Genomic DNA, 26182 nt, shown 5'->3' on the forward strand with positions numbered 1-26182 from the left:
TGTCCACCAGAGCAGTCAGAGACTCTGCTCGCAGTAGAAGATTGTCCAGGTACCCCAGTACCAAGATCCCCCACTGATGCAACAATGCCAGAACCAAGGCTAACACTTTTGTGAAGACCTGTGAAATGGAGGCGAGACCAAAAGGTAATGCCACAAACTGATAATGCTCCTCTCCCACGGAAAAGCGGAGGAAGCGCTGGTGACCAACACATATTGTAATGTGTAGGTAACCGTCCTTGATGTCAATAGCAGCAAGAAAATCCCTCTGATGAAGGGATGCCACTACTGTGCGAATGGACGAATTTGGAACTTCTGCAACCGCACAAAGCAGTTTAGCGCCTTGAAGTCCAGAATTGGATGCACCTTGCCCTCCTTCCTGGGGACTGTAAACAGGTGTGAATAAAACCCCTGAAAACGTTCCGAAATCGGAACCGGGCCAATCACCCCTTGGCTCAGCATGTCTTGCACTGCCCCAAAGAGACCCCGTAAGCGGCCTGGGGATACAATCAGTGCATCCACCAGCGCCTTTTCATGTGCAGCTACAGGAGCAGAGGAATCATCCTCACTATCTGAGAAATCAGGGTGTGTGGACAAAGACCCAGCAGGGTGACTCACGTCCACGGCAGCCGAATCAGATTCAGGATCTGATAAGACAGATGAGGCAGGTGAAGGCGGGGGATGCTTTTTGCTAGCCCGTTTCCCCAGGACCAAATCCCCCTTGGACACCAAAGACTCCAGGACCGCAGTCAGTGCAGTAAGGGATTGTTGAGACCCGGTGGGCTCTGCAGCCTCTGAAAGAGGATCAGGTGGGGAAATGTGCTCCAGAGACTCCATGAGTGAAAAAAGGGGACCCACAAAAAAAGGTGTAAAAACACTGCCAGGGACAACCCCACCGTGCTGGCAGCACCACAGGTCACCAGGCACAGAGCACCAACCGATCCTATAGCTGAGAGGAGAGGATAGGACCCCCCCAGACTCACCACCCACCAATCAAGCATCGCAGCACCAGGCTATCTGTACACACATGCGGCGATCAGGAAGAGAAAAATCCAGGAGTCAGCACCAGGGGATAAAGAGGGGCTCCCACCGCCAAAATCACCGCCCATATATGCTTCACAGTCATGGCCGCTGCTACTAGCAATGAGAAACCACTACAAAATGGCCAACATGGCTACACAAACATGGCCGCCGAAACTACAGCACACAGGCTAAAAGAAAATGGCGGCCCCGTGCGAAACCACGCGGCTGCCCAGGAGGTACCCAAGAGCCCTGAAAATTACACCGCCAGCAGGAAGGGGGCCCTGGCTGGAGCCCCCACCAGGTACAGCCCCCTCCCAAAACTCAATCGTCTGGTCGCCGGCGCCTCCCCCCAATCGCCAGCTAAGCACCCAAGACCGAACTGAAAAGGTGGTATGGACACCCCGTGGGGAAGGGGGGGTAGGTAGATGAGGGGTGAGAGAGGGGGGATGCTGCATGGGAAAGAGGAGAACCTGGGGGGTCTGACCATCCAAGGGAGGGGCCCACCTCCACCCCAAAACCCTATAGGGGGAGAGGAGGGACAGTTACTTACCATACTAGGAACAGGGTGGGTACCGCTCCAGACAGAACTCCTCTCCATCTAAATGGGGGAGGGGGTTGTCGGCCAAGAAGAACGCTGCGACTAGGGCCGAGGCCATGTCGTATGAGACCTCGCGAAACGTTTAACTCGCAGGCCAGCCCCCGCCCAGTGGGGCTATGTCGCGGCCGACCTAATGCGAAGCGGAGGCCTGCGCGCGCTCACTGGCCAGACTGGGGTGACCAATGGATTTTTAAACATATCCAGCCCGTCCCCCAGTCCAGCAGTTGATTGTAGTTTCTCACAGGCAAAAGAAAAATAGAGAAATCCATTAAAAAGGAAAAGAAAAGTGCCAGGACTGAAGATCCCAGCAAGGAACTAGGTCCTTACTCCTGACTACTCCCGATTTACTACTGACTGACTATAGCTGAGAGTGGGAGTATAACCCCTGGGACTGCCCATAGGCATAGTCAAGCTTTTTTTCTGCCTAGTGTCCTCCTTCTGTAGGGGGCAGTATAACCTGATGGTTAAGAAGATCAGGAGCCGTGTCCGTCAATGAAAGATACAGAAATACTGATTTAAACTTGTAAAAACAAAAAGTGCCAGTAAAGGCTTGGTCTTCAATTGGTTAAATAGGTAAATTAGATCGGTAATGTTTGGTAAAAAAATAATTTAATGAGATCAAGTGGATTAATAAAACAAAAGAAAGATTACTTTGAATGTGAAGGACAAAGCTTTTAGCAGAACAGGAGCTGGGAAAATCTCAATTAAAACAGAGAAGCAACTCCTGAAAGAAAAGTCGTCAATACATACAATTTTCTCCATGTTTTATCTCTTTAAAAAATGCTGCTCTGTATAAAATTCTTCATTTTATGTCTTGATGGATGTTTAATAAAGATTATACAGAGTTTTAACTGCTTTTTGCCTTGTTGCTGGACCGTTCTCTATTCTATGTGAAGAAACATGCCCATTGATCTGGCAGAAATCCAGTGTGCCCATAACTTCCTGTTAAGGTCTCTGCACTGAAATCCCTACCAGCATTGTCCCCCCTGCCTCCTGGACTACACTTCTCCCCCACCCCTCCAGTCCCCCCCACATGCATACATTGCTTTCTCAGCAAAACAATGCTGATGTCTTGATTCCCAGGAGCCTGTCCACACAATGTGGGAATGGGTTTTTGAGAGATTTGCACCAGTAGGAACTGACCTCCCATCAGCTGCCTCTGAGGAATTTTAGAAGCCTGTTGATGATGTCACAGGAAGTAATAAAATATGTTTCTTGCTACAGGAACAAGGAAAAAGATAAATAATGCTAGGACGTAATCTAGAGGGGGGGGGGAGGGAATGTAAATGTAGCTAATGCCCGGACATTTTTAGCTTCCCAATGATAGCACTTTTAGTCCTGGTTCACACTGTTGCGATGCAGAAAACCCTGCGTATAAGTGACAGTTCCTGCATTGCACCTGATCCAATGGGGGGGGGGGGGAATGTAAAGCTAATGACACCCCCCCAGATTGGTTCGCAGAGCGAACTGTGAAATGGTGCAGGAATCGGATCGCATAGGCGTGAACACCCATGCGATCCGATTCCAGTGCAGACCAAAAAAGGGTCCTGCATCATTTTGGTGCGAATGCGATTGAAGCCATACAGTTGGGTATGGCTGAAATTGCATCGCACAGACATCGCATGTGATCTACACAGAAATGCGGTGTGAATCACATGCAATGTCTGCCATCGCACTAATGTGAACTGGCCCTTAGGAGTGGAGCTTACATCCCAGCATCTTCACAGTTTTAAATGTTCTGTAAAGAACACTTTCTATGAATGAAATGAATATGAATGAATATGAATGAAAGAGTTTCAGGTACATTTAAACGCATAAGTGTGTATGATAAGTTATTTAATAAGATTGACTTTTGTTTGGGATTTATTGGTCCTTTAACACTCAAAGACATTGCATTTCTACAGTTCGAAGAGAGCCCCCCAAAAAATGACAGTTTTACTGTATGTTGGCAATGACATGACAGCTACCAAATAATTTAAGGCAACTTGGCAACTAAGCAGAGACTGACAGCAAAACAACAGACAAAAATATCTTTAGGAAGATTAGGTTTCAGATAAGTCTGCTTAGGAGAAAACAAAGGACTTTTAGGGACTAAGAGAAAAGGAAACTAGCTGAGACAGGAAATTAACAAGGCAGGAAAATTCTATGCTTTTTTGACACAACTGTTTTAATGTGCTCAGAACGGTGTAATCCCAGAATACACACAACACATAAAGAACATACCAAAACAACTACATCAATAAAAAAAAAAAAAAAAAACATAACAATTCCCTTACCATCCACTGGCAGACGCCTGCGCATGGCTAGCCGCTCAAGCCGCCGCTGAGTCTCAGCCAGGCTGAATAAGACTCCGTATACATATTGGCGTGCTGGGCGGAAAAGAATGGTGGCAGGGGGGAGATCAGTGTTGCATTCATCCTCTATGCACACTGGCAATTTAATCTCACCCTATGGGAAGAAGAGAAAGCCAGATAAAGGTAAGCTGTGTAGACCACTTTCAGTAACAGGACTGCCATAGACGTGCAGATTTCTCATCAGAAATTAGACAGCAAGAGATCTGCCAGTCTTCAGCCTAACAAACAATGGGACGTTCTATGAACTCCGTGTAATTGTTGGATGGGCATATTATTGCTTAAAAGTCAAACTCTGCACAATTGCTGCAATTAAACTGGTTGCATTGTTCACATATATCATTTGCTCAGCCTTAGTGACTGCAAAGGAAAACCTAAATATACAGTATACTCCTGAATGGGGTTGGATTGTTTATAAGGGGAAGATGTTGTCCTTTTTTTAATGAGCAAACTTGCACTGGAATATATGACCGGTGGAATTGCTATAGTAACAGCCTCAAATGCTTTAGTTCCCCCCAGCTTATTTTTACTAGAATGTTTTTGTGCAGCACAAACCTTTGTGAGGACATGGTAGATGTATGGGTACATAAGACCCCGTCGATGTCTGTGCTCTGCTACTCGTAATACTTCAGGAGCCACAGGAGGTAAAGGTGGTGTGGTGATATCCATGTGGTTTCTGGTCGCCATGGATAGCAGGGATGGAATCTGTGATTCATTTTGCACCATATTTTGTTGAGATTCTCCAGATCCTGACTGGTGGCCCCAATTCTGTGTCATTTTCTCTCCAGAGGACTCCTCCCAATTAGTCTTGTGCTGTCGTGCCTCTGTGACATGACTGGATGTAAAAGAAAAAAGTCAAATACCACCAAGGCACACCAAAGTGTAAAATTATTTCAGTCTGCCAGCAATCACACAATCTTTTAGAGAACTCATATATTTCCCTCACAATGGAAAGAACCTACAAAATGGATGTAGCAAAAACCATAGCCTATTATCACTATAAGGGGCAGCATATGCAGTTGTGTTTTATATATAGCACTTTTGATTCTGTAAGTACACCCTGTGGCTAAGCGGAAAGAATAGTAGTGATAATGCTGCCTGAATTAAGGCCACTTTAGCTATAAGCTAAGGTATGGATATATGCAGAGGTGCATCGAACAGAAATTCTGGTGCCGAAACTGAAAATTCAGGATGCACTTGGCCGAAACTGACAGTTTTTTTTTTTTTCATTTTTCATCTAGAACTCTATTATATTCGATTTTTTATTTAATATCATGAATTTAAATGAATATTTTATTGTCTGACATTATTGTCACCTTTAGCGCAAGAAAGACTCAAGAAAATGATATCCCTTTAAATTCCATGTATGTCTTCACACTGGTCTACTGAGCTTCCGTTGTGGTATTAAAAATCTGGCTTGCTGCATTTTTGGTCAGTAAAAAAAAATTTGAACAGTTTAAAAGCATTGAAAAATGCAGCAATAATGCACCCATGTTACGTTTTTGAGTCACACGACCTACGAAAAACACACCATAAGCACAGTAAAATTGCTACAAAATTACATGCATTATCGCCACCTTTTTCTTTATCAGCAAAATACTGAAAACACCATTTTCAGCCAATATGTTTCGGCCGCGGAAATTTTAGTGCATCTCTAGTTATACGTGACATCTCCCCCTCTTATACGTGACAATCCCCCTCTATATACAGAGGTTAAGCCAATTTCTACAGGTCTGAGATGTCTGAATATACTGTACAATTTACAAGTTTAAAGTGGTTCTAAAGTCTAAACCTTTTTTTTTTTTAACTTAATGCATTCCTTCCCTTAAAGTAAAATCATTCCACTACCTGTTTTCTCCCCACCCCATCCCTAAAGAAAAATGTACCTGGCTACTCACGCCAACCTAGCACTGCTTTATCTGCAGCAGCGCTCCTTCTCTTTCCTGGTCTCACAGGAATCACAGACAGCAGCAGGAGTCACAGGGGTTTATTTACTGAGACTGGAGAGTGCAAAATCTGGTACAGCTCTACATGGTAGCCAATCAGCTTGTAACTTCAGCTTGTTCAATCAAGCATTGACAAAATAAACTGGAAGCTGATTGGTTTCTATGCAGAGCTGCACCAGATTTTGTACTCTCCAGTTCTAGTAAATCAACCCCATAGGCTCCTGCTGCTGTCAGTCAAATCCTGGGAGGATGGAAAAGTGTGTGTGTGTGTGTGTGTGTGTGTGTGGGGGGGGGGGGGGGGGGGTGTTGTCTATATTCCCATTGCACACATTCCAGCATCACAGGCTCATCTGTAGCGGGTGCTGAAGGGATTACTAGCTGGACACTAGATATATCACAGATCAATGCACCTATTCACCCGCACACTTTGGATCTCCAAACGCAACCCAAAGGTTTTATTGCAGAGAAATCACATCACAAAACAACAACTGCAACATTTGTGTGTGTCTACGGACACATGCAGCCCAGCTCGAGAGCAAGCTCACATGGTTGTCCCCTTAGCAGACAGTTTTCTTATAAATCCTGTATAATGATAATATAGCGCCCCATTTTGCACAGGGCTTTACAAAATAGAAGAGATGGTACAATTACAATACAATTCAGTACAAGAGGGATTAGAGGGCTTCTATAAAACTACATGACCTGTGGATGTGTGGCTTGCCTAGAATCTGATCTCCTTTCAGCAGCCAAAATACCATCAAACACCTGAGGCATGAATCAGGGTGATGACGAAGACATCATGGAAGCCCCTACACCAGCAGTATGCCAATACATTTTCATAGCAGTTCCCCATCACCTCAGTGGATATGCTGGTTGATTGGAACTTGTCTATAATAAGAGTCCAGGCTGCAGCATTTGCAAAAATCTTATATTTAGAAGCATTACAGGTGTGATGAATCATAGACTTGGGGGTTGTTCTGGCCAGCAAGAGGGTCAGGAAGTTTGAGAGGTACCCAAGTTAAATACACTCATCATTTAACCTTGCAAAAATAATTTTACACACATATATTAAAAAACAAAAACACACAAACATGCACCACGAGCTGGTAATTGCAGAAACATTATAAAAATTAAAACCGATTCATTTAAAAAAAAATGCTTCCAATTCACATGCTTACTTTGATGCTGCACTATTCTGATCTTCATCAGAAGAAGAGGACGGGGATGAATCCTGGCCAGATGAAGGAGAAGGCTTCAAAGTCAAGTGATTGGGGAACTTGGAAGCAGTTGTGTCATACGGTATGGACCAGCCTGAGAATGGTCCCGCTTTCAGAAAGTTGTCATCATGAAAGTGAGATAGGTCACCCATCGGATGATGAGGAGGAAACACAAATCCAGAGTTGGGTCCTGGAGGAAACGGGTGATGCTGATAGGGAAGCTTTGGGGGCATATGATGGCCAAACTATAAAATAATTAAAAAAACAAAATTATTGCTAAATCAATGTAAACTTTGTCTCAGAAGAAAATATTTTATGGACCCTTCACATGACTCCAGTCCTACTAGGTGCGTCTGTTTTATTGTTTATTGGGACTCCCCAATGCCAATAACCACTTACCATTTCCAGTATATCTGAAGTCCAAACTTTCTTTTATTATATTGGACAGAATAGGGAAAGGTCAAAACTGCTCAGAGAGATTTCCCTTTACTTCCCATTCTGTAGATGCAACAGGAAGTGAAAGGATATCTTACCAATGTGAGGGAAATCCACTCTGAGAGGGTTGTCAAAGGGAACAAGTTTCCTCACTGGAAGATTTCCCATATATTCCTGTTCTAGTTGCAAATCAAACCAGAAATTCCTTCGCTCTAATTCCTAATGTGGTTATCGGGTCAAATGGAGAGAATGAATCTCCCTAAGTGGTATGCAGACAGTAATAAAAACCTGACAGTGGATGAGGAATGGGGTGAGGCGCTTGATACTCCTAAGTTGGTGTCTTCTAAGCTATCTGACCGACTAACTCAGCAATACATCCTCCACCGCTCTTACCTTACCCACTTAGGTTGGTCAAATATTAGAGGGAACAGAGCACCTTATGTCTATGTGCACTCAACACCTGGGTACATTTTATCATATTCTCTGGCAGAGCCCCTTAATACAGGGGTACTGGAGACAGATAGTTCAATTCTTACATGATGAGACGCTCCACCATAAACCTTGTTTATTGGGGATCTTCCCTGATGGGGATCTAGATAAATTTACTAAAATCTTTCTCCATGAGACTTTGTTTATAGCCGGGAAATGTATTGCCAGACAATGGATGCGCAATGTACCGCCCGACCTCGATTGTTGGAAGCTAGAGGTTAACAATACCTTACCATACAAGCGATTGCTTTACATTTATAGGGGCTGTCCCGTGAAATTTCCTCACCACTCTCTCGAGACCTACTGCCTCATGTGTCCCCAGCTGATTGGCCATAAGTATTCACGTCCCTCTCACTGCCCTTCTTGTTGTTTGTTCTATTTTGTTAACACTGTGGCTGACTGTAATGTCATTTTTTTCTTTTTCAAATCTGTTTATTGCTACTGTATATTGCACATTTCTTTTTTCAACAAAGTTACTGTTTGCGACTAAAAAAAAAAAACAAAAAAAAAAAAAAAACCTGACAGTGGTTATAAACACTCACCACTCTATCCAAACTAATAAAAAAAAAAAAAAAAAAAAAAACCGAAATCTATAGATATTCTGGCCCGCAATTGGCTTGATTAGAAATTCGAACCGTTCTTTAAGTGTTCCTGTACTCGGGGTGCAGGGACTCCCCAGCCAGCTGCTTTGAAGAATGTGATTACAACCTTCTGTCTCTGCTGCACCTCAGCAGCTTCCCAGCTTTAAGTTGAACAGACACTCCCTCATCTCAACCCCAATGTAGTGTGGACGATTCGTTGCCAAGGACGTGGCATTTCCTGCAAACCCATAACTACCCTGTAAGATCTAAGGGACTTCCATTATGTCTACAGTCATCAGATGTTACAAATAAATATTTAATACAGGATGCAATCCATAACTCTGGCTGTGCAGAAAATGATGGGTTTTCCAAAGACAGCTCTACAGCTGCATTTTCTTTTAGACTTTTATGTAGATAAGCAGTAAAGGGTAACCTGGTAAATATGTGAAAGGGACACTTCATCTGCTGCCTGGAAATGCATTGATATGAAGAAATTGTAGTATGCACTATTTCATTTAAAGAATATGTAAACCCAACATTTCATATTCCTGATATGTACCTGCTGTACCATGTACTTGTATATTGCTTGCTTTGTGTGAAATCACTGGTGTTGCTGCCAGTCCCTCTGCTTTCCTATCATAAACTGACAACACTAGCCATGAGAGCACAATGTGGTCAGTTCTCCAGCTGTACTGAGAACTTAGTCTGTTCTCCTCCAATGATTAGCCAGCCAACCCCCCCCCCCCTCTTCATTCACTGGGAAGACTATGCTGCTGTTTCCCCTTCTCCAGCTCTAAACTCCTTATGCAGCTGAGAATAGATGGTATGTAATCACTTATAAGAAAGAGGAACAAGGTATATATAATGTTATATATATATATATATATATATATATATATATATATATATATATAACATGTGCACAGGAGATGCCCCTGCAATCTGACAGATTTGAAGTGTTTTTGCAAAGAAAAGTGAGCAAATATTGCCAAGTCAAGATGTGCCATGCTGATAGACTCATACCCAAAAAGGCTGAGTGCTGTAATAAAATAAAAAGGTGCTTCAACAAAGTATTAGTTTTAGGCCCCGTTCACATAGGGGCGATGCTACTTCGCACCGCGACCTCGTGGTGTGAGCAGCGCGCCGCGACCTCGGAGCGGCCGCCACGGACTTCATAACATTGAAGTCTATGGCGGTCGCCTCCTGGTCGCCCCAAAGAAGCTCCGGACCCTTTTTCGACTTGTGTCGCTCCTATTAGAACGGGTCCGCAGCTTCCCTATGGGAGGCGACCTACGGCGACCTGTGAGGCGACCAGGTCGCCTCACAGGTCGCCCTAGTGTGAACGGGGACTAAGGGTGTGCACACTTTACACAAACATAATATTTTAGTTTATTTTTACTTCCCTCCACCTCAAAGATTTCAGTTTGTTTTTCAATTGAGTTTTACAGTTTATAGGTCACACTGAAGGTGGAAAAAGTTCTGAAATAATTTATCTTGGTCTAATTTTTTTACATCACAGAAATCGGACAATTTAAAAGGGGTGTGTAGACTTTTTATATTCACTGTACATGTGAAAATGTATTTTTTTTTTTTTTGTCGATAACATAAGAAAATATATAAGGAAAAATACCAGACATTGCCTTTAAAGAAGATAAACAGTGTAATATCAGTGCACACCAGAATGACTGATCAAATCAAAGCAAAACATCTTTAAATGCTTTAAGAGCATTTACATACTTGATCAGCAGCTATGACAAAACGTATTAATGTAGGTTAGAGAGTGAAAAGTAAATTATAACGCCATAAGCAAATATGCACTTATATGGTGGCCCCATTTATTCATATAGGAGTCACAGTCAGCAGTTTACAGCAGTCAAGGCATACAGCAAGCATACGATACAAAATGTGTTACTTGCAGGATTAGCAGTTACTAATAGAAAAAGGAATGAAACAATTCTTTATAACAAAAAAAACAAAACGCAGTCACCACTTCTAAGGACTAGTAGGCAGTTACAATACATTACATAACTTATCATAGATTTAGATACATGTTATGCAAAACTCACCATGGGCTTCCCAACAGGCATTCCTCCCATATGATTATGAGGAAGAGGGGGAACTCCAAACTGATTGTGAGGGTATCCTGCAACTAAAAGGTAAAAATATTTTTTTATTATTGCTGCCAGGTTTTCTCAATCTGATATTATTCAAAACCAGTGGACCCACCCCAGCCTGATAGCGAGTATGAGCCAGTAGAAAGCAGTGGCTCTGAAATGGAAACTGAGGACAAAATCCTAACAAAGAGGCTCAGGAGATTTGAGCAGGGGCAGGCATCCACCAGCAGCAAAACAAATTCTGTGGCATCCACCAGCAGCGCAGCACTCCAAGAATATAGGCAGGCATCCACCAGCAGTTCTGCAAGTCCTTGTGTAGTGGCAAGTACAAGCAGGGTAACATTCCTAGATGATAGACCAGATGCTAGTAAAGGGGCGTCCCATCCACAACAAGGCAGGGCCCATACTAGCCTCCCAAATGTATTATTACTGTATACCCTAAATGGCTGACCAATACTTCGGCAGAACCTGTAATTCCCTCTTTTACAGCACAGCCAGGCCCTCAAATACAATCAGATAATGTAACCCCACTTTATTGTTTTCATTTATTTTTCACGGATGATCTGCTGAACTACATCGTGGAGCAGTTTAATCTGTATGCCAGCCATCATATTGCCAACAATCCTGATTCTTCCTTTGCTCGCCCCTTTGTTTGGAAACCCCTCACCGTGGAAGAATTTAGAATTTTTCTTGGATTAACCCTCAACATTGGGCTGACAAAAAAAAAATGAACTCCGTAACTACTAGTCTACCCAACCTATCCATCATATGCCAGTCTACTCCTCTCTGATGCCCAGAACCCGTTGCGAAATAATGCGATTTCTACATTTCAACAATGCCCAGTGCCTCCCTCAAAATCATCCTCAATATGATAAATTATTCAAAATTCGGCCCCTAATCAATTTTTCTTGCTCCAAGCTTCAAGCAAATGTTTACCCTGGATATAAACATTTCTGTAGATGAATCCCTAGTTCACGTCACCGGAAGACTTGGTTTTAGGCAATACCTCCCCAGTAAACGGGCCAAATATGGGGGAAAATTTAACAAGGCATATGACAGGGCCACAAGTTACACATATGATTTCAAAATTTATGAGGGAAAGGATAGCCAGCAAACATCCCCCCGGGATGCCCTACCTATAAGTGGCAAAATCGTCTAGCAGCTGATAGAACCACTGTTTGGGAAGGGTTACCACCTATATGTAGACAATTTCTACACAAGTCTCCCACTTTACCACCATCTGTACCTAAAGAAGACTGTGGCCTGTGGGACAGCACGGTCCAACTGCAAGGGCTTCCCACGGAGATTTGACACCAAGAAATTAAATTGGGGGGGAGGAGCCAGTATGCAGAATGAAGAGGCTCTAGCCCTAAACTGGAGAGATAAAAGAGACGTCTACGATGTGTCATGATGATGAAACCTTGGTGGAACTTCAGGCAAGACGAGGTTCTGTCCAGAAGCCAAAATGTATTCATGAATATAACATATTACCACTTAAGCCCTGGAAGATTTGGCTGCTCAAAGACCAGGCCCTATTTCGCAATTCGGCACTGCGTGACTTTAACAAACAATTGCGCGGTCGTGCGACGCTGTACCCAAACAAAATTGACATCATTTTTTCCCCCACAAACAGAGCTTACTTTTGGTGGTATTTGATCACCTGTGCGATTTTTATTTTTTGAGCTATGAACAAAAAAAAAAGAGCGACAATTGTGAAAAAATAACAATATTTTTCACATTTTTTTTATATGAAATTCTCAGAAAAAAAAAATTTAAAAATCAAAATTTAACATTTTAGGCCAATTTGTTTTCTGCTACATATGTTTGGTAAAAAAAAAAAAAAAAAAAAAAAAAAATCGCAATAAGCGTATTTTGATTGGTTTGCACAAAAGTTATTGCGTTTACTAACTACGGGAAAGATTTATGTAATTTTTTACTAGTAATGGCAGCGATCTGCGATTTATAAATTGACAACTTTGTGTAGCAAAAATACATTTTTATTTTCTTTCCACATTTTCAAAAAACTTGTGGAAAATGACTCATTATGCCTCGTAGAATATACATTGGGGAGTTTTCTTTCCAAAATGGGGTCATTTTGTGGGTAATTCCATTGTCCTGGTGCTCCATGGCTCTCAATAAAATGTGATAGGTACTCAGGAAATGTGTAATTTATGCCTTTAGAACGCCCGAAGGTGCTACTTGGATATTGGGCCTCTGTATGGGGCCAGGCTGTGGAAAAATGGATTTTTGTAAGAACTTACCGTAAAATCCTTTTCTCTTAAGCTCATTGACAGACGTAGTCTTCTTGATTCTCAAGAGCTGGGTTATGTTGTCTCCGCAGGAGTAGGACTAGGCAGAATGACAAAACGTTCTGGCTCCACCCTAGGGGCAGTCCCTGAGGGTATATCCTCCCTCTCTCTGCTACAGGGAATCAGTTCTGTTTAAAGCAGTACAGAGAATTTAACCCAACCCAACTCAATGATAGAGGGGCGGGTACTACGTCTGTCAATGAGCTTAAGAGAAAAGGATTTTACGGTAAGTTCTTACAAAAATCCATTTTTCTCTATCGCTCATTGACAGACGTAGTCTTCTTGATTCTCAAGAGCTGGGACATCCAGAAGCAGTGCCACAAATGAGGGGTGGGATTGACAAAATCAAATCCAATCTAGAAGGCCCAACCGGTGCCAAACTAGAAGTTTTAAAGGCTCATTATAAACAAAGAATGAGACTAAAGAAAAATTTTCCAACGGAAAAAACCCTCGAGGTAGACCACTGGTCTCCTCAAATTGCGGCCTGCAAAACCTTGCGGCCAAACGAGGCATCAGATGATGCCATTACATCAACTTTATAATGTTTAGTAAAGGTATGCACCGACGACCAGGTAGCCGCCTTGCACACCTGGACCACTGACGCCTGATGGCGAAAGGCCCATGACGCACTAAGTGCCCGAGTGGAGTGCGCCTTAACAGGGAACGGGGGCTCCCGACCCTTAATAGAATAAGCCTGTACTACCGTCTGTCTGATCCATCTGGAAATGGTCGCGGCAGATGCAGGCAACCCCTTTTTGGGTCCATCTGGGATCACAAAAAGTGAATCCGTCTTGCGAAACGAGTCTGTCGTTTTCAAGTATACCCTGATCGCCCGGACCACATCCAAGGAGTGTAACGCAAACTCCCGAGGATGACTGGGCTTAGGACACAGGGAAGGTAATACAATTTCTTCATTCAGATGAAATTCTGAAACCACTTTTGGTAGGAAGGATGGATTCGAACGAAGAACCACCTTATCTCTATGAACCACCAGATATGGTGAACGACAAGATAATGCGGCCAGTTCTGACACCCTGCGTGCAGAAGTAATAGCCACCAAGAAGGCCACCTTCTGGGACAACGTGGGTAGAGGAATCTCCCTAATGTCTTCAAAGGGAGGTTTCTGAAGAACCGACAACACTAAATTAAGATCCCAGGGGGGTAACGGCGCGTGCACTGGCGGAGCCAGATGTCGCACCCCCTGGATGAAATTCCGCACCAAGGAATGAGTAGCCAAAGGCTTCTGAAAGAAGATGGCTAATGCTGAGACCTGACCCTTGATAGTACTCAAGGCCAGTTTCTGCTCAACCCCTTGTTGCAGAAAAGCCAATATTCGACTAATCGAATAAGACCGAGGATGGAACCCCAAAGGTTCACACCATACCGAACCGACAGGCACCCTCTCTTCACAATACCCTCTCCACCGGGGTGGGGGTTTGTGGACGCCTCGACTCTCTGGTACCTGGCGTCCAAGCGAGACTTTTAACTCGCAAAGTCAGTCCCTTTACTGGGACTCCGTCGCGGCCGACCCAGCGCACTGGTCTGCACGCGCTCGTAGGCAGAAACCGGGGTGACCACTGGATCTCAACATCCAGCCCGTCGCCCGGCCCCGCATACTTACTTGAATATGTCGCGGCCGACCAAGCGCAATGCCATGGTCTGCGCGCGCTCGTAGGCCGGCTGGGGTGACCGCAAGTGTCGCCCAGTCCGGCATTTTTGCTTGAAGATCTCACAGGAAAAAAACACTGGAGAAAACTACCTAAAAAATGTCTTTTTCTTAAAGAAAAAAAGTCTTGCCAGGACCAAAAGATCCCAGCAAGGAACTTAGGTCCTTACTCCTGACTAGACAGAAAAAAACTGATTCCCTGTAGCAGAGAGAGGGAGGATATACCCTCAGGGACTGCCCCTAAGGTGGAGCCAGAACGTTTTGTCATTCTGCCTAGTCCTACTCCTGCGGAGACAACATAACCCAGCTCTTGAGAATCAAGAAGACTACGTCTGTCAATAAACGATAGAGAAAATGTGGTATCGCCATAGTAGCAGAATGTATTTTGGGGTGTAATTGCAAGATTATCTATGCCAAGTGTAAGAAATAACTTGTTGATAAGGCAATTTTGTGGGGAAAAAAATAAATAAGTCTTCATTACCCAAACTTTTGTGGACAAAAAATTGCAACTTCAAAAAAGTGCTTCTTACTAAATACCTTGGACTGTCCTCTTTACAAAAAGTCATTTGGGGGTATTTGTACTGTCCTGACATTTTAGGGCCTCAAGAAATGAGATAGGTAGTCAGTACATCAGGATTGATACATTTTCAATGATGCGTAGCCTAGCTTGTAGACTCTATAACTTTTACACAAACCTATTATCATACACTTATCAGGATTATTTTTACCAAAGACATGTAGCAGAATACATTCTGGCCTAAATTTATGACAAAATTTGATTTTATTGGATTTCTTTTGAAATAAAGTAGAAATAAAATTTTTTTTCAACATTTTCGCTCTTTTTTCGCTTATTATCGCAAAAAAAAAAACAGTGGTGAATAAATACCACCAAAACAAAGCTCTATTTGTGTGAACAAAAATATAAAAATTGTATTTGGGTACAGTGTAGCATGACTGAGTAATTGTCATTCAAATTGGAGGCTGAAAATTGGTCTGGAAAGGAAGGGGGTGAAAGTGCCCAGTATTGAGGTGGTTAAGGGGTAAACAGAATTCACAGCACACTTGGCTCAACTGCCCATCAGCCTCACTCCCATGCCAGGTGACAGATCCTCCAGGGATCTCACAGTCAGCAGTGACTCCTCCATTCTCTGTGTCCTAATGCTGACCATACAGTAGCAGAAAAATTGTTAAAACTTGTTTTCGAATAAAGATCAAGATAAGATCAAATGATTTTGCCATTGTGTAATGACCGAATTTTGATTGATAAATCGTTCAATGGACATAAATGAATCAGTTTTTCATTTGTTTTGTCACATATGCCTAGTGCAAACCAACTGAAACTCAACCTTAGGCTCCATTCACACAAATGCATTTTTTTCCTGCTTTTTGCAGAAACACAGGACACTTTTTTTAACACGGGTTCCTATGGGACACGTTCACATCAATGTATTTTTGTGCCTCTATTTTTGGAAAGGGACAGGACTTTTTTTCCTGCAGCATGCATCATTTTGCATGTAACAGACTTCAATGGTCCCGCATCCAAAAACACAAGTACTGCGTTTTTACCGCAATTTCTTTTTTTTTCTTTACATTTACAGAATATAGCCGTTTGCTAATGAGCAGGCCAGGAAGCAGGCTGCTGCTTCCCTAACAAGCAATGAGTCATCAGCTGTCAGTGGGGTTCCCCGCTGACAGCTGAATGTAAAAGAAAGATTTGCTGGCTAAAAAAGATTCAAGAAAAAAACGGTGTGGGCGTTCGGTCTGGTATGGATTTTGAGGGGAAACCCCATGCCAAAATAAAAACAAATTGCTTGGGGACCCCCCTAAAATCCATATCAGACCCTTATCACATTTTTTTTTTTTCAAGTATGCAACAATGTACCCAAACAAAATTTATATCATTTGTGAGTTCATCACATCTGGTTGTCCGTGGTACGCATGTTGGAATGCATTCTGAGTGCAGGTCCTGGCGCCGGCTTTTGAAACAGTCAGAATATTACATCTGCCCTCACTTATGCTCGTATTTTTGAGAAATGATGTCTACATGATTTGTAAAACAATTTGTGTTGCGCTAATGTGTGTGCAAAATTGGCTTATGAAACCAAAAATTATATAGATTGATGAACACTCAAATGTGAAAATATCATTCAATAACCAGTGACAGTGTGATAAATCTTCAAAACAATATATAAATGATCATTAAAAATAACATGAATGAATGAATAAAAATCACTGAATGTTGGGGGCGTCGCCAACATTCGGTCCCAGCTTTGATCCTGTCTGCGGGACGCCGCAGCCCTGTCTCTGTCTATGATGTATGCTGTTATACGCTGATACAATTTTTTTATCTAGTAAGTGTATTTTTAATAAATAGTGTCACATTTTAAAACGTTATTACGCTATGTGCCCCTTTTTTTCCTCCTTGGCCCACATATGGGCTATACTTTCATGAGAAACTCCCCATCCTTCTAATATTGGACCCTGGTGCCTTTTGTGGACGAAGTGTGTTCCTGATGAGCTTCTTGCCTGCGATATCTACCTGTCTGTGGTTGCCTATATGCCTGAAGACCTTAAGGGTCTGGTAAGCAGTTCACTATATCATTTTCCACGGGTGATACATAAGGACTGTTTTTCATTGGACTCCACTGGGATTATGCGGCGCTTCTTCTCACTTCTGATTTGAGCACATCCTTTCTATTCTCCCTTTGGTTTATTCACATCAGAGGACTTTATCCCATGTTATTTTTAATGATCATTTATATATTGTTTTGAAGGTTTATCACACTGTCACTGGTTATTGAATGATATTTTCACATTTGAGTGTTCATCAATTTATATAATTTTTAGTTTCATAAGCCAATTTTGCACACACATTAGCAAATTGTTTTACATGTATTGTTTGGACTTTTCTCTATGGCTCTGTGTTAGCTGCTTTTGATTCATCATTTCATTCACATTTACTTAGCACAGAAATATCTTTGAATTATACTATGTCTACATGATTGTAAGTGCATTTTTTATTGTTTAAATAAAAATAAAAGGACGTATTACACTATCGTTGGATCCTCTTCTTCCCTTCTATGAGCTATGGTCCTGGCAAGGACATATAGGAATTAAACCTGGTCTCACTTACCAGTAAAAGCCTGCTAGACTCACATGCCTAAGAGATCCTTGTTATCTGGTACAGTGTTTTTGCTGCTGGGGAGTGGAACACTGAGCACCGCATGAGATATTCACCAATTTCAGCACTTTGGCACGGAAGCACCTTATTTGAGTATTATCAAGGAATCTTCACTAGCTACATCCTTGTCACCATATTGACTTAAAATCTTTTCGCACTAAAGCACTTTATTTTTTCCTTATCCAATTGAGCTACTTGATTGTCCTAAAATGTTGGACTATTATTTGCACATTGGATGTATATGATTTTTGCACTATATGTATTTCATGTAAGGTGGATTTACCATATTAGTTAATGCACTTTTGGTGGTTTTTAGGCACTTTGGGTGCATTTTTATTTTTTTATTTTAGCTTGGATTATTGAGTTTGGGCTTGCGCTGCGGTTTTAAATTTAGTTTATTTTCTCACTTTATGATGAACAGCGGCAGCCACATAATATTGGAAACATAGATCTTTTAGCACAGGTTTATTCCCTTCCTAAAAAAAAAAAAAAAAAGATTTGCCAGCTAAAAAAAGATTCAAGAAAAAAAAGTGTGCCCCCCTCCGGTCTGGTATGGATTTTAAGGGAAAACCTCATGCCAAAAAAAAAAAAAAAAATGGTCTGGGGACCCCCCTAAAATCCATACCAGACCCTTATCACGTTTTTTTTTTTTTTTTCTCAGGCATGCAACGCTGTACCCAAACAAATTTTATATCATTTTTTTTAACACAAATAAAACTTTTTTTGGGTGGTATGCGATCACCTCTGTGTTTTTTTTACATAAGGGAAAAAAAATGACAATTTTGAGAAAACAAAACAAAAAAAATAAATATTTTTTACTTTCTGCTATAAACATATCCCTAAAAAAAAAAAAAAAAATCAAGGCTTCATTGATGAAAAGGGGCAGTCCCTGGATGTATTTGTATCATTAACCGCAAAATGAAGAGCTTTGGAGGAAAAGAGAATTATGCATGCAGCTCTGACTAACTAATATGCCTAGATGATAAGGACACACTAATTCTTTGAGCCGCCACCTCAGGCTTCACAAGACATCGAATGAGGCACAGGTCATTAGCGGTGCTTCAAGTCTAAGAACTACACAGCCAGGTATATTATGATCACATACTTACCAACAAAAGGTGACGGATTCATTTGGGGTGGACGCTGTTTGGTTGCAACAGAGTAATATTCCACAGCTTTTTTGAATCGTTCAATCTTATCTTCTGTCCTGGACTGAGAAACAAATCACAGTTTTTAAACATTCAAATCTTTAAATAAATTGTAAAAAAAAAAAAAAAATGGAGATGCTTCCAGATAAAGAGCAACAACTGCATAGTACAAGTGTAAGCTGAATCTCATTTTGCTGCTCACTTATTCAGAAACTTGGTGAAGAAAAAACAGAAACCATTAAAAACTCTCACCTGAGAGTGTCTGAATATTTCCTTCCCCACTGTGTCCAAATTCGAAGCATCTTTGATCGTTGCCACATACTCAGAAACGGCTTTTATCACTACATCACAAGGCGGTAGGACAAGCTGGTGGGCACGGACCTGAAAGAAGCAGAGAACAGGTTTGCTTGAATGTCAATCTCTTCTGAATAGACAAAGTTCTGACATGCATGTGTAGCTTGGCCCAATCCCAAAATAAAGAAAATGGAGTTTGCCGACACCCCCCCCCCCCCACCAAATCGATACCAGACCCTTATCTGAGCATTCAGCCCGGCTGGGATGAGAAACTGACAGAACGCTCCCTCTGTTTATCAACACAGAACTCTGGGCTGAGACTGCACACAGCCGATCAGCAGGTCCTGGCCCTGAATCAACGGCTAGGACCTGCTGACAGGCTCCCACTCTGTACAAACACAGCGGGTGGGACTGGTGGGCCGCAATTGTTTAAAGTGGAACTTCAGTCTAAAAACAAAGACAAAATTGCGAGCAGCCATGTTCTTTATTGTAGAAGAGAGATGCAATAAAATCCAGTCTGCCTGCAGTCTTTATTAAAATGTACACTGAGCTGTGCATGTGCAGGAGTTACGTCATTCTGACATACAGGCACCGTGGCAGGATGACTGAACTCATGCGCATATGCCAGAGTTATGCCAACCTGTGCCAGCCAATAAGGGCAGCCAAAGACTGGCACCTGGAAGAGAAGGAAAAGTTGTTAGCATCAGCGAGGGACCTTGAGGGCATTAGACCATTGGAGCAGAAGTATCACAGACTTTAATTCCGATTTAAATACATCATTTCGTCTTAGGTTCTTTCTATCTCATCTAATGATAATGTATATACACACCAGGCCAATCTGAGACTTTTCAGGTTATGGATTTTGAAATCCAACCCTCAGAGGCCAACTAAATACATGGGGTGATATAAAATATACAAGTCCACTAAAATTATGCAGGTTTATTCCATTTTAACCACTTAAGGACCTATTTCTGACACTTGTTGTTTACAAGTTAAAATCAGTATTTTTTTGCTAAAAAATTACCGTACTTAGAACTCCCAAATATATATACAGTATATATTTTTTTTTTTTTAGCAGAAACCCTAGAAAATAAAATGGAGATTGTTGCACACAGCACTTGCACAGCGGTCTTAAAAATGCAATTTTTAGGGAAAAAAATACACTTTTTTAAATTAAAAAAAAAAAAAGAAAACAGTAAAGTTAGCCCATCTTTTTTCTATAATGTAAAAGATCGTGTTAGAAACCTAGAAACATAGAATGTGTCGGCAGATAAGAACCATTTGGCCCATCTAGTCTGCCCAATATATCTGAATCCTATGAATAGTCCCTGGCCCTATCTTATATGAAGGATAGCCTTATGCCTATCCCATGCATGCTTAAACTCCTTCACTGTATTTGCAGCTACCACTTCTGCAGGAAGGTTATTCCATGCATCCACTACTCTCTCAGTAAAGTAATACTTCCTCATATTACTTTTAAACCTTTGCCCCTCTAATTTAAAACTGTGTCCTCTTGTGGTAGTTTTTCTTCTTTTAAATATGCTCTCCTCCTTTACCGAGTTGATTCCCTTTATGTATTTAAAAGTTTCTATCATATCCCCTCTGTCTCTTCTTTCTTCCAAGCTATACATGTTAAGGTCCTTTAACCTTTCCTGGTAAGTTTTTTCCTGCAATCCATGTACTAGTTTAGTAGCTCTTCTCTGAACTCTCTCTAGAGTATCTATATCCTTCTGGAGATATGGCCTCCAGTACTGCGCACAATACTCCAAGTGAGGTCTCACCAGTGTTCTGTACAGCGGCATAAGCACTTCTCTCTTTCTACTGCTTATACCTCTCCCTATACATCCAAGCATTCTGCTGGCATTTCGTGCTGCTCTATTACATTGTCTTCCCAACTTTGTCTTCTGAAATAATTACTCCTAAATCCCTTTCCTCAGATACTGAGGTCAGGACTGTGTCAAATATTCTATATTCTGCCCTTGGGTTTTTACATCCCAGGTGCATTATCTTGCACTTATCCACATTAAATTTCAGTTGCCAGAGTTCTGACCATTCTTCTAGTTTTCCTAAATCCTTTTCCATTTGGCGTTTCCCTCCAGGAACATCAACCCTGTTACATATCTTTGTGTCATCAGCAAAAAGACAAACCTTACCATCGAGGCCTTTTGCAATATCACTTATGAAGATATTAAACAAAATTGGTCCCAGTACAGATCCCTGAGGTACCCCACTGGTAACATGACCTTGTTCTGAATGTTCTCCATTGACTACAACCCTCTGTTGTCTGTCACTCAGCCACTGCCTAATCCACTCAACAATATGGGAGTCCATGCTCAATGACTGCAGTTTATTGATAAGTCTTCTATGTGGGACAGTGTCAAAAGCCTTACTAAAATCTAGATATGCAATGTCTGCTGCACCTCCACCGTCTATTATTTTAGTCACCCAGTCAAAAAAATCTATAAGATTTGTTTGACATGATCTCCCTGAAGTAAACCCATGTTGTTTTTCATCTTGCAATCCATGGGATTTAAGATGTTCCACAATCCTATCCTTTAATAGGGTTTCCATTAATTTGCCTACTATTGATGTCAGACTCACTGGTCTATAGTTGCTCGATTCCTCCCTACTACCTTTCTTGTGAATGGGCACGACATTTGACAATTTCCAATCTTCCGGGATGACTCCTGTTACTAATGATTGGTTAAATAAATCTGTTAATGGTTTTGCCAGCTCACCACTAAGCTCTTTTAATAATTTGGGTGTATCGCATCAGGACCCTGTGACTTATATGTCTTCACTTTAGACAGCAATCTTAGAACGTCTTCCTCTGTAAAGACACATGCATCAAACGATTCATTAGTCATCCTTTCAAGGGGAGGTCCTTCTCCTTCTTTTTCTTCTGTAAAAACTGAACAGAAGTATTCATTAAGGCAGTCGGCTAGCCCATTCTCTTCTACATACCTTCCGTCCTTTGTTTTTAATTTAGTTATTCCTTGTTTTAATTTCCTTTTTTCATTTATATATCTGAAGAATGTCTTATCCCCCTTTTTCATAGACTGAGCTAGTTTTTCTTCTGCCTGCGCTTTAGAAGTTCTTATAACTTGCTTGGCCTCTTTCTGCCTAATCTTGTAGATTTCCTTATCTTCATTGCTCTGGGTTTTTTTATAATTACAAAATGCTAGCTTTTTATTTTTAATGATTTGGGCCACTTCTACTGAGTACCACAGTGGTCTCTTCCTTTTTTTGCTTTTACTGACAAGTCTAATGCAAATTTCTGTTGCCTTCAATGTTACACTGAGTAAGTTGATACCTAACATGTCATGCTTTAAAATTGCCTACGCTCATGGAATGGCGAAAAACCTTGGTGCTTAAAGATCTCAAAAAGCGACGCTTTAAACATTTCTGCAGGTTACCAGTTTACAGAGGAGGTCTAGTGCTAGAATTATTGCTCTCGCTCTAAGGATTGCATCAATACTTCACATGTGTGGTTTGAACACCGTTTACACATATGGGCGCAACTTGCATATTCGTTCACTTCTGCACGCAAGCTCGGAGGGACGGGACGCTTTACATTTTTTATTTATTTTGCTTTTTATTTTTACACTATCCCTTTAAAAAAAAATTTTTTTTTGATCACTTTTATCCCGATCACAAGGAATGTAAACATTTTCCTGTAATAGAAATAAGCATGACAGGGCCTCTTTATTATGAGATATGTGGTAAAAAAAAAGACTTCAGATCTCACATTTACACTTTAAAGCAAAAAGAAAACAAAAAGGGGCCTTTAAAGGTTGGAGAGCAGAATTGACGTTTGACTTCGCTCTGGTCCTCCAAGGGCATAGAGTAGAGTGGCGTGGGGGCCATCTTGTGCTCACTTGACTTCCTGCCCATCCGTACAGAGAATCGGATTGTTTTCCCTGCTTCTCTGGTAAGCGGGGAAAACGACCAGGAAGCGGAGGGAGGGGGGTACTTCTCCCGCCGCCCATAAAAGTGATCCTGTGGCGAATCTACCACTTGGATCACTTTTATAGTAAAGCAGACCAGACCACCCGCCGTTTAAAATTGGATTTTTGACTTTCATTGATGGACACAGCTTCTGATTCTTCTTAACCATTGGATTATACTGCCCCCTACAGGAGTAGGACACTAGGCAGGAAAAAGCTTGACTACACCTATAGGCAGTATGGTATAAACCCACTCTCAGATATAGGCACTCAGTTTTTTTACAAGCAGTGTCAGAAGAAAGCCAACTCCACAGAGGGGTGGGTGCTGTGTCCCTTAATGAACATCAGAGAAATGGATTTTACGGAAAGACAAAAATCCCATTTTCTCTTTTGTTTATTGACGGACACAGCTCCTGATTCTTTTTAACCATTAGGATGTCCCAAAGCAGTGTCAAACATGAGGGGTGGGAAACCGAAGAAAAATATTCCCAAGGCTAACCATAGTCAACCAGGTAACATGGAGCTCAACCATAAACAAATGGAGCTCACCTGAAAAACAATACACCCTCAAAGAGGACAGGCCCTCTAAACACCGGCCAGCAAAACCTTGGCCAAAAGAAGCATCCGCAGATGCCAACACATCCACTTTACAAAAAACTGTGTAAAAGTGTGCACTGACGACCACGTGGGCACCTTGCAAACCTGGGTCACTGAGGCTGGATGACGGAAAGCCCAGGAGACACTAAGCGCCCGAGTAGAGTGCGCCTTGACAGGGAAAGGCCTGAACCACTGTCTGATCCATCTGCAATTGGTTGCAAAAGAAGCAGACAACCCTTTGTGAGGTTGGTCCATGAGCACATATAGAGAGACTGACTTTCTAAAAGACCCTGTAGCTGTCAGGTACACACGAATTGCCGGAAACCCCATCCAAGGCATACAAGGCAATTTCCTTTGAATGTTAAGGCCAGGGGAGGCCACACAATGTCTTCATTCAAATGACAGTCAGAGACCACCTTAGGAAGGAATGACAGAGGCAAAGCACCACCTTATCCTTGGGAATCACAAGGTGAACGACAGGATGACATAGTCTGAATGAATTCGTATCGTACACCCCTACAGACGAATTGTCCAATGAGCCCCACACCAGAAACAGGGTGGGCACCGCTCCATCGTAATGTGGGTGCTGTCGGCCAGGCAGAAATGTTGCAACTCGGGCCAAACCCAGTTCCGACACCCTGCGCACAGAGGGGATAGCCACTAAAGAAGGCCACCTTCTGGGGTTAGCGAGTCAGGGAAACCTCCCGAACATTTTCAAAGGGAGGCTTCTGTAGACCTGAAAGCACCACATTAAGATTCCAGGGGAGCAACTGAGCCCGCACTGAAGGAACCAAACGTCAGGACACACTGAAGAAGAGGTACGCACCAGGGAGTGTGTGGCCAAAGGTCTTGGAAAAAGACAGCCAAAAACCGATATCTGGCCAAATTCTGTTCAACCCCCATTGAAGGAAGGTTAAAATCCGATCCACCAAAGAGAGAGGATGAATCCCGAGAGACTCACACCATGCAATGTATGGTCTTCCACGTACAATAGTAGATCTTCCAAGAAGTAGATTTCCTAGCTTTCAACAGCGTAGGAATTACAGACTTAGACAAATCTCCATTCTTAAGCACCTGGCGTTCAACAGCCAAGCTGTCAAAGCCAGCGACTGTAAAGCAGGATGGAATATTGGTTCTTGGGACAGCAGATCCTCCCTAAGAGAAAGTCCCCAAAGAGCATTGTCGACCAGCCGTACCAGATCGGCGTACCAAGACCGGCAAGACCAGTCTGGAGCCACTAGAATGACCGGATCCCTTCTGCCTGGATCCTGCACAGGAGCCATGGCAGAAGTTTGAGCGGCTGGAACGAATTGGTCAGCCCACCTTCGAATGCCGGCTACTTACCAAGCTGCCAGGACACTTCTTGTACCCCCTTGGTGACGGATATAGACCACAGCCGTGACATCGTCTGAATGAATTTGAATGGTACACCCCTGAAGACGAGTTGTCCAATGAGCCCCACACCAGGAACAGGGTGGGCACCGCTCCATTGTGTTGTGGGTGCTGTCGGCCAGGCAGAAATGTTGCAACTCGGGCCAAACCCAGTTCGTATGCACCCTCGCAAGACATTTAACTCACAGGCCAGCCCCCGACCAGTGGGGCTATATCGTGGCGGACCTAGCGCAGACCTGCTATCTGCAGGCGCTCACTGGCCGGACTGGGGAGACCTTAAGGATCTAAATTATCCAGTTCGCTGCCCAATCTGGTACTTGATCACAGGAACAAAATATTAAAAAGGAGGAAAAAATTCCATTTAAAAAGAAAAAAAATTGGCAGGGCAAGAGATCCCAGCAAGGAGCTAGGTCCTTACTCCTGACTAGGCAGAAAAAAAACTGAGGACCTATAGCTGAGTGTGGGTGTATACCCCCTGGGACTGCCCATAGGCGTAGTAAAGCTTTTTCCTGCCTAGTGTCCTACTCCTGTAAGGGGCAATATAACCCAATGGTTAAGAAGAATCAGAAGCTGTGTCCATCAATGAACGAAAGAGAAAATACACCAGGGTTATGGCAGCTATCTGCTGCCATAACCCCGGTATTTAATGCCAAAGTAGCGACATAAATACACAGTGTGCGGTCCGGAAGTGGTTAATTATGTAAATCTAAGCCATTCAGACACCGTTTGTTTCCCTGCTACAGTTTCCTTGATGAAAATAGGTTACCCAGCAAAGAATGTCAAGTAGCTACACAGTCTTACCCCACGAACCCTCAAAGCCCTGTTCTAACTGACTAAAACAAGCAGAGGAAGATTGCATAAAAGTTTGAATGAAGCCCACTTTCTGCAAAGTATTTT

The 26182-nt window shown here is 42.4% G+C and overlaps 1 protein-coding gene across 3 annotated transcripts in view; it reads right to left on the bottom strand.

Moving 5' to 3' along the window:
• FAM120C (family with sequence similarity 120 member C) overlaps positions 1-26182 on the bottom strand; it is an 88066-nt gene that overhangs the window by 35337 nt on the left and 26547 nt on the right. For all 3 annotated transcript variants that reach the window (XM_082263519.1, XM_082263518.1, XM_082263520.1), the window contains exons 4-9: positions 19308-19436; positions 19017-19119; positions 10704-10786; positions 7094-7377; positions 4525-4804; positions 3895-4066 (exon numbers count right to left, since the gene is read on the bottom strand). In XM_082263519.1, the coding sequence (XP_082119645.1) occupies positions 3895-4066; positions 4525-4804; positions 7094-7377; positions 10704-10786; positions 19017-19119; positions 19308-19436 (1051 nt within the window). The remainder of the gene's footprint in view (positions 1-3894; positions 4067-4524; positions 4805-7093; positions 7378-10703; positions 10787-19016; positions 19120-19307; positions 19437-26182) is intronic.

Source organism: Pelophylax lessonae, assembly GCF_965119305.1.
Source record: "Pelophylax lessonae genome assembly, chromosome: 7".
In the NCBI taxonomy this organism is placed as follows: domain Eukaryota; kingdom Metazoa; phylum Chordata; class Amphibia; order Anura; family Ranidae; genus Pelophylax; species Pelophylax lessonae.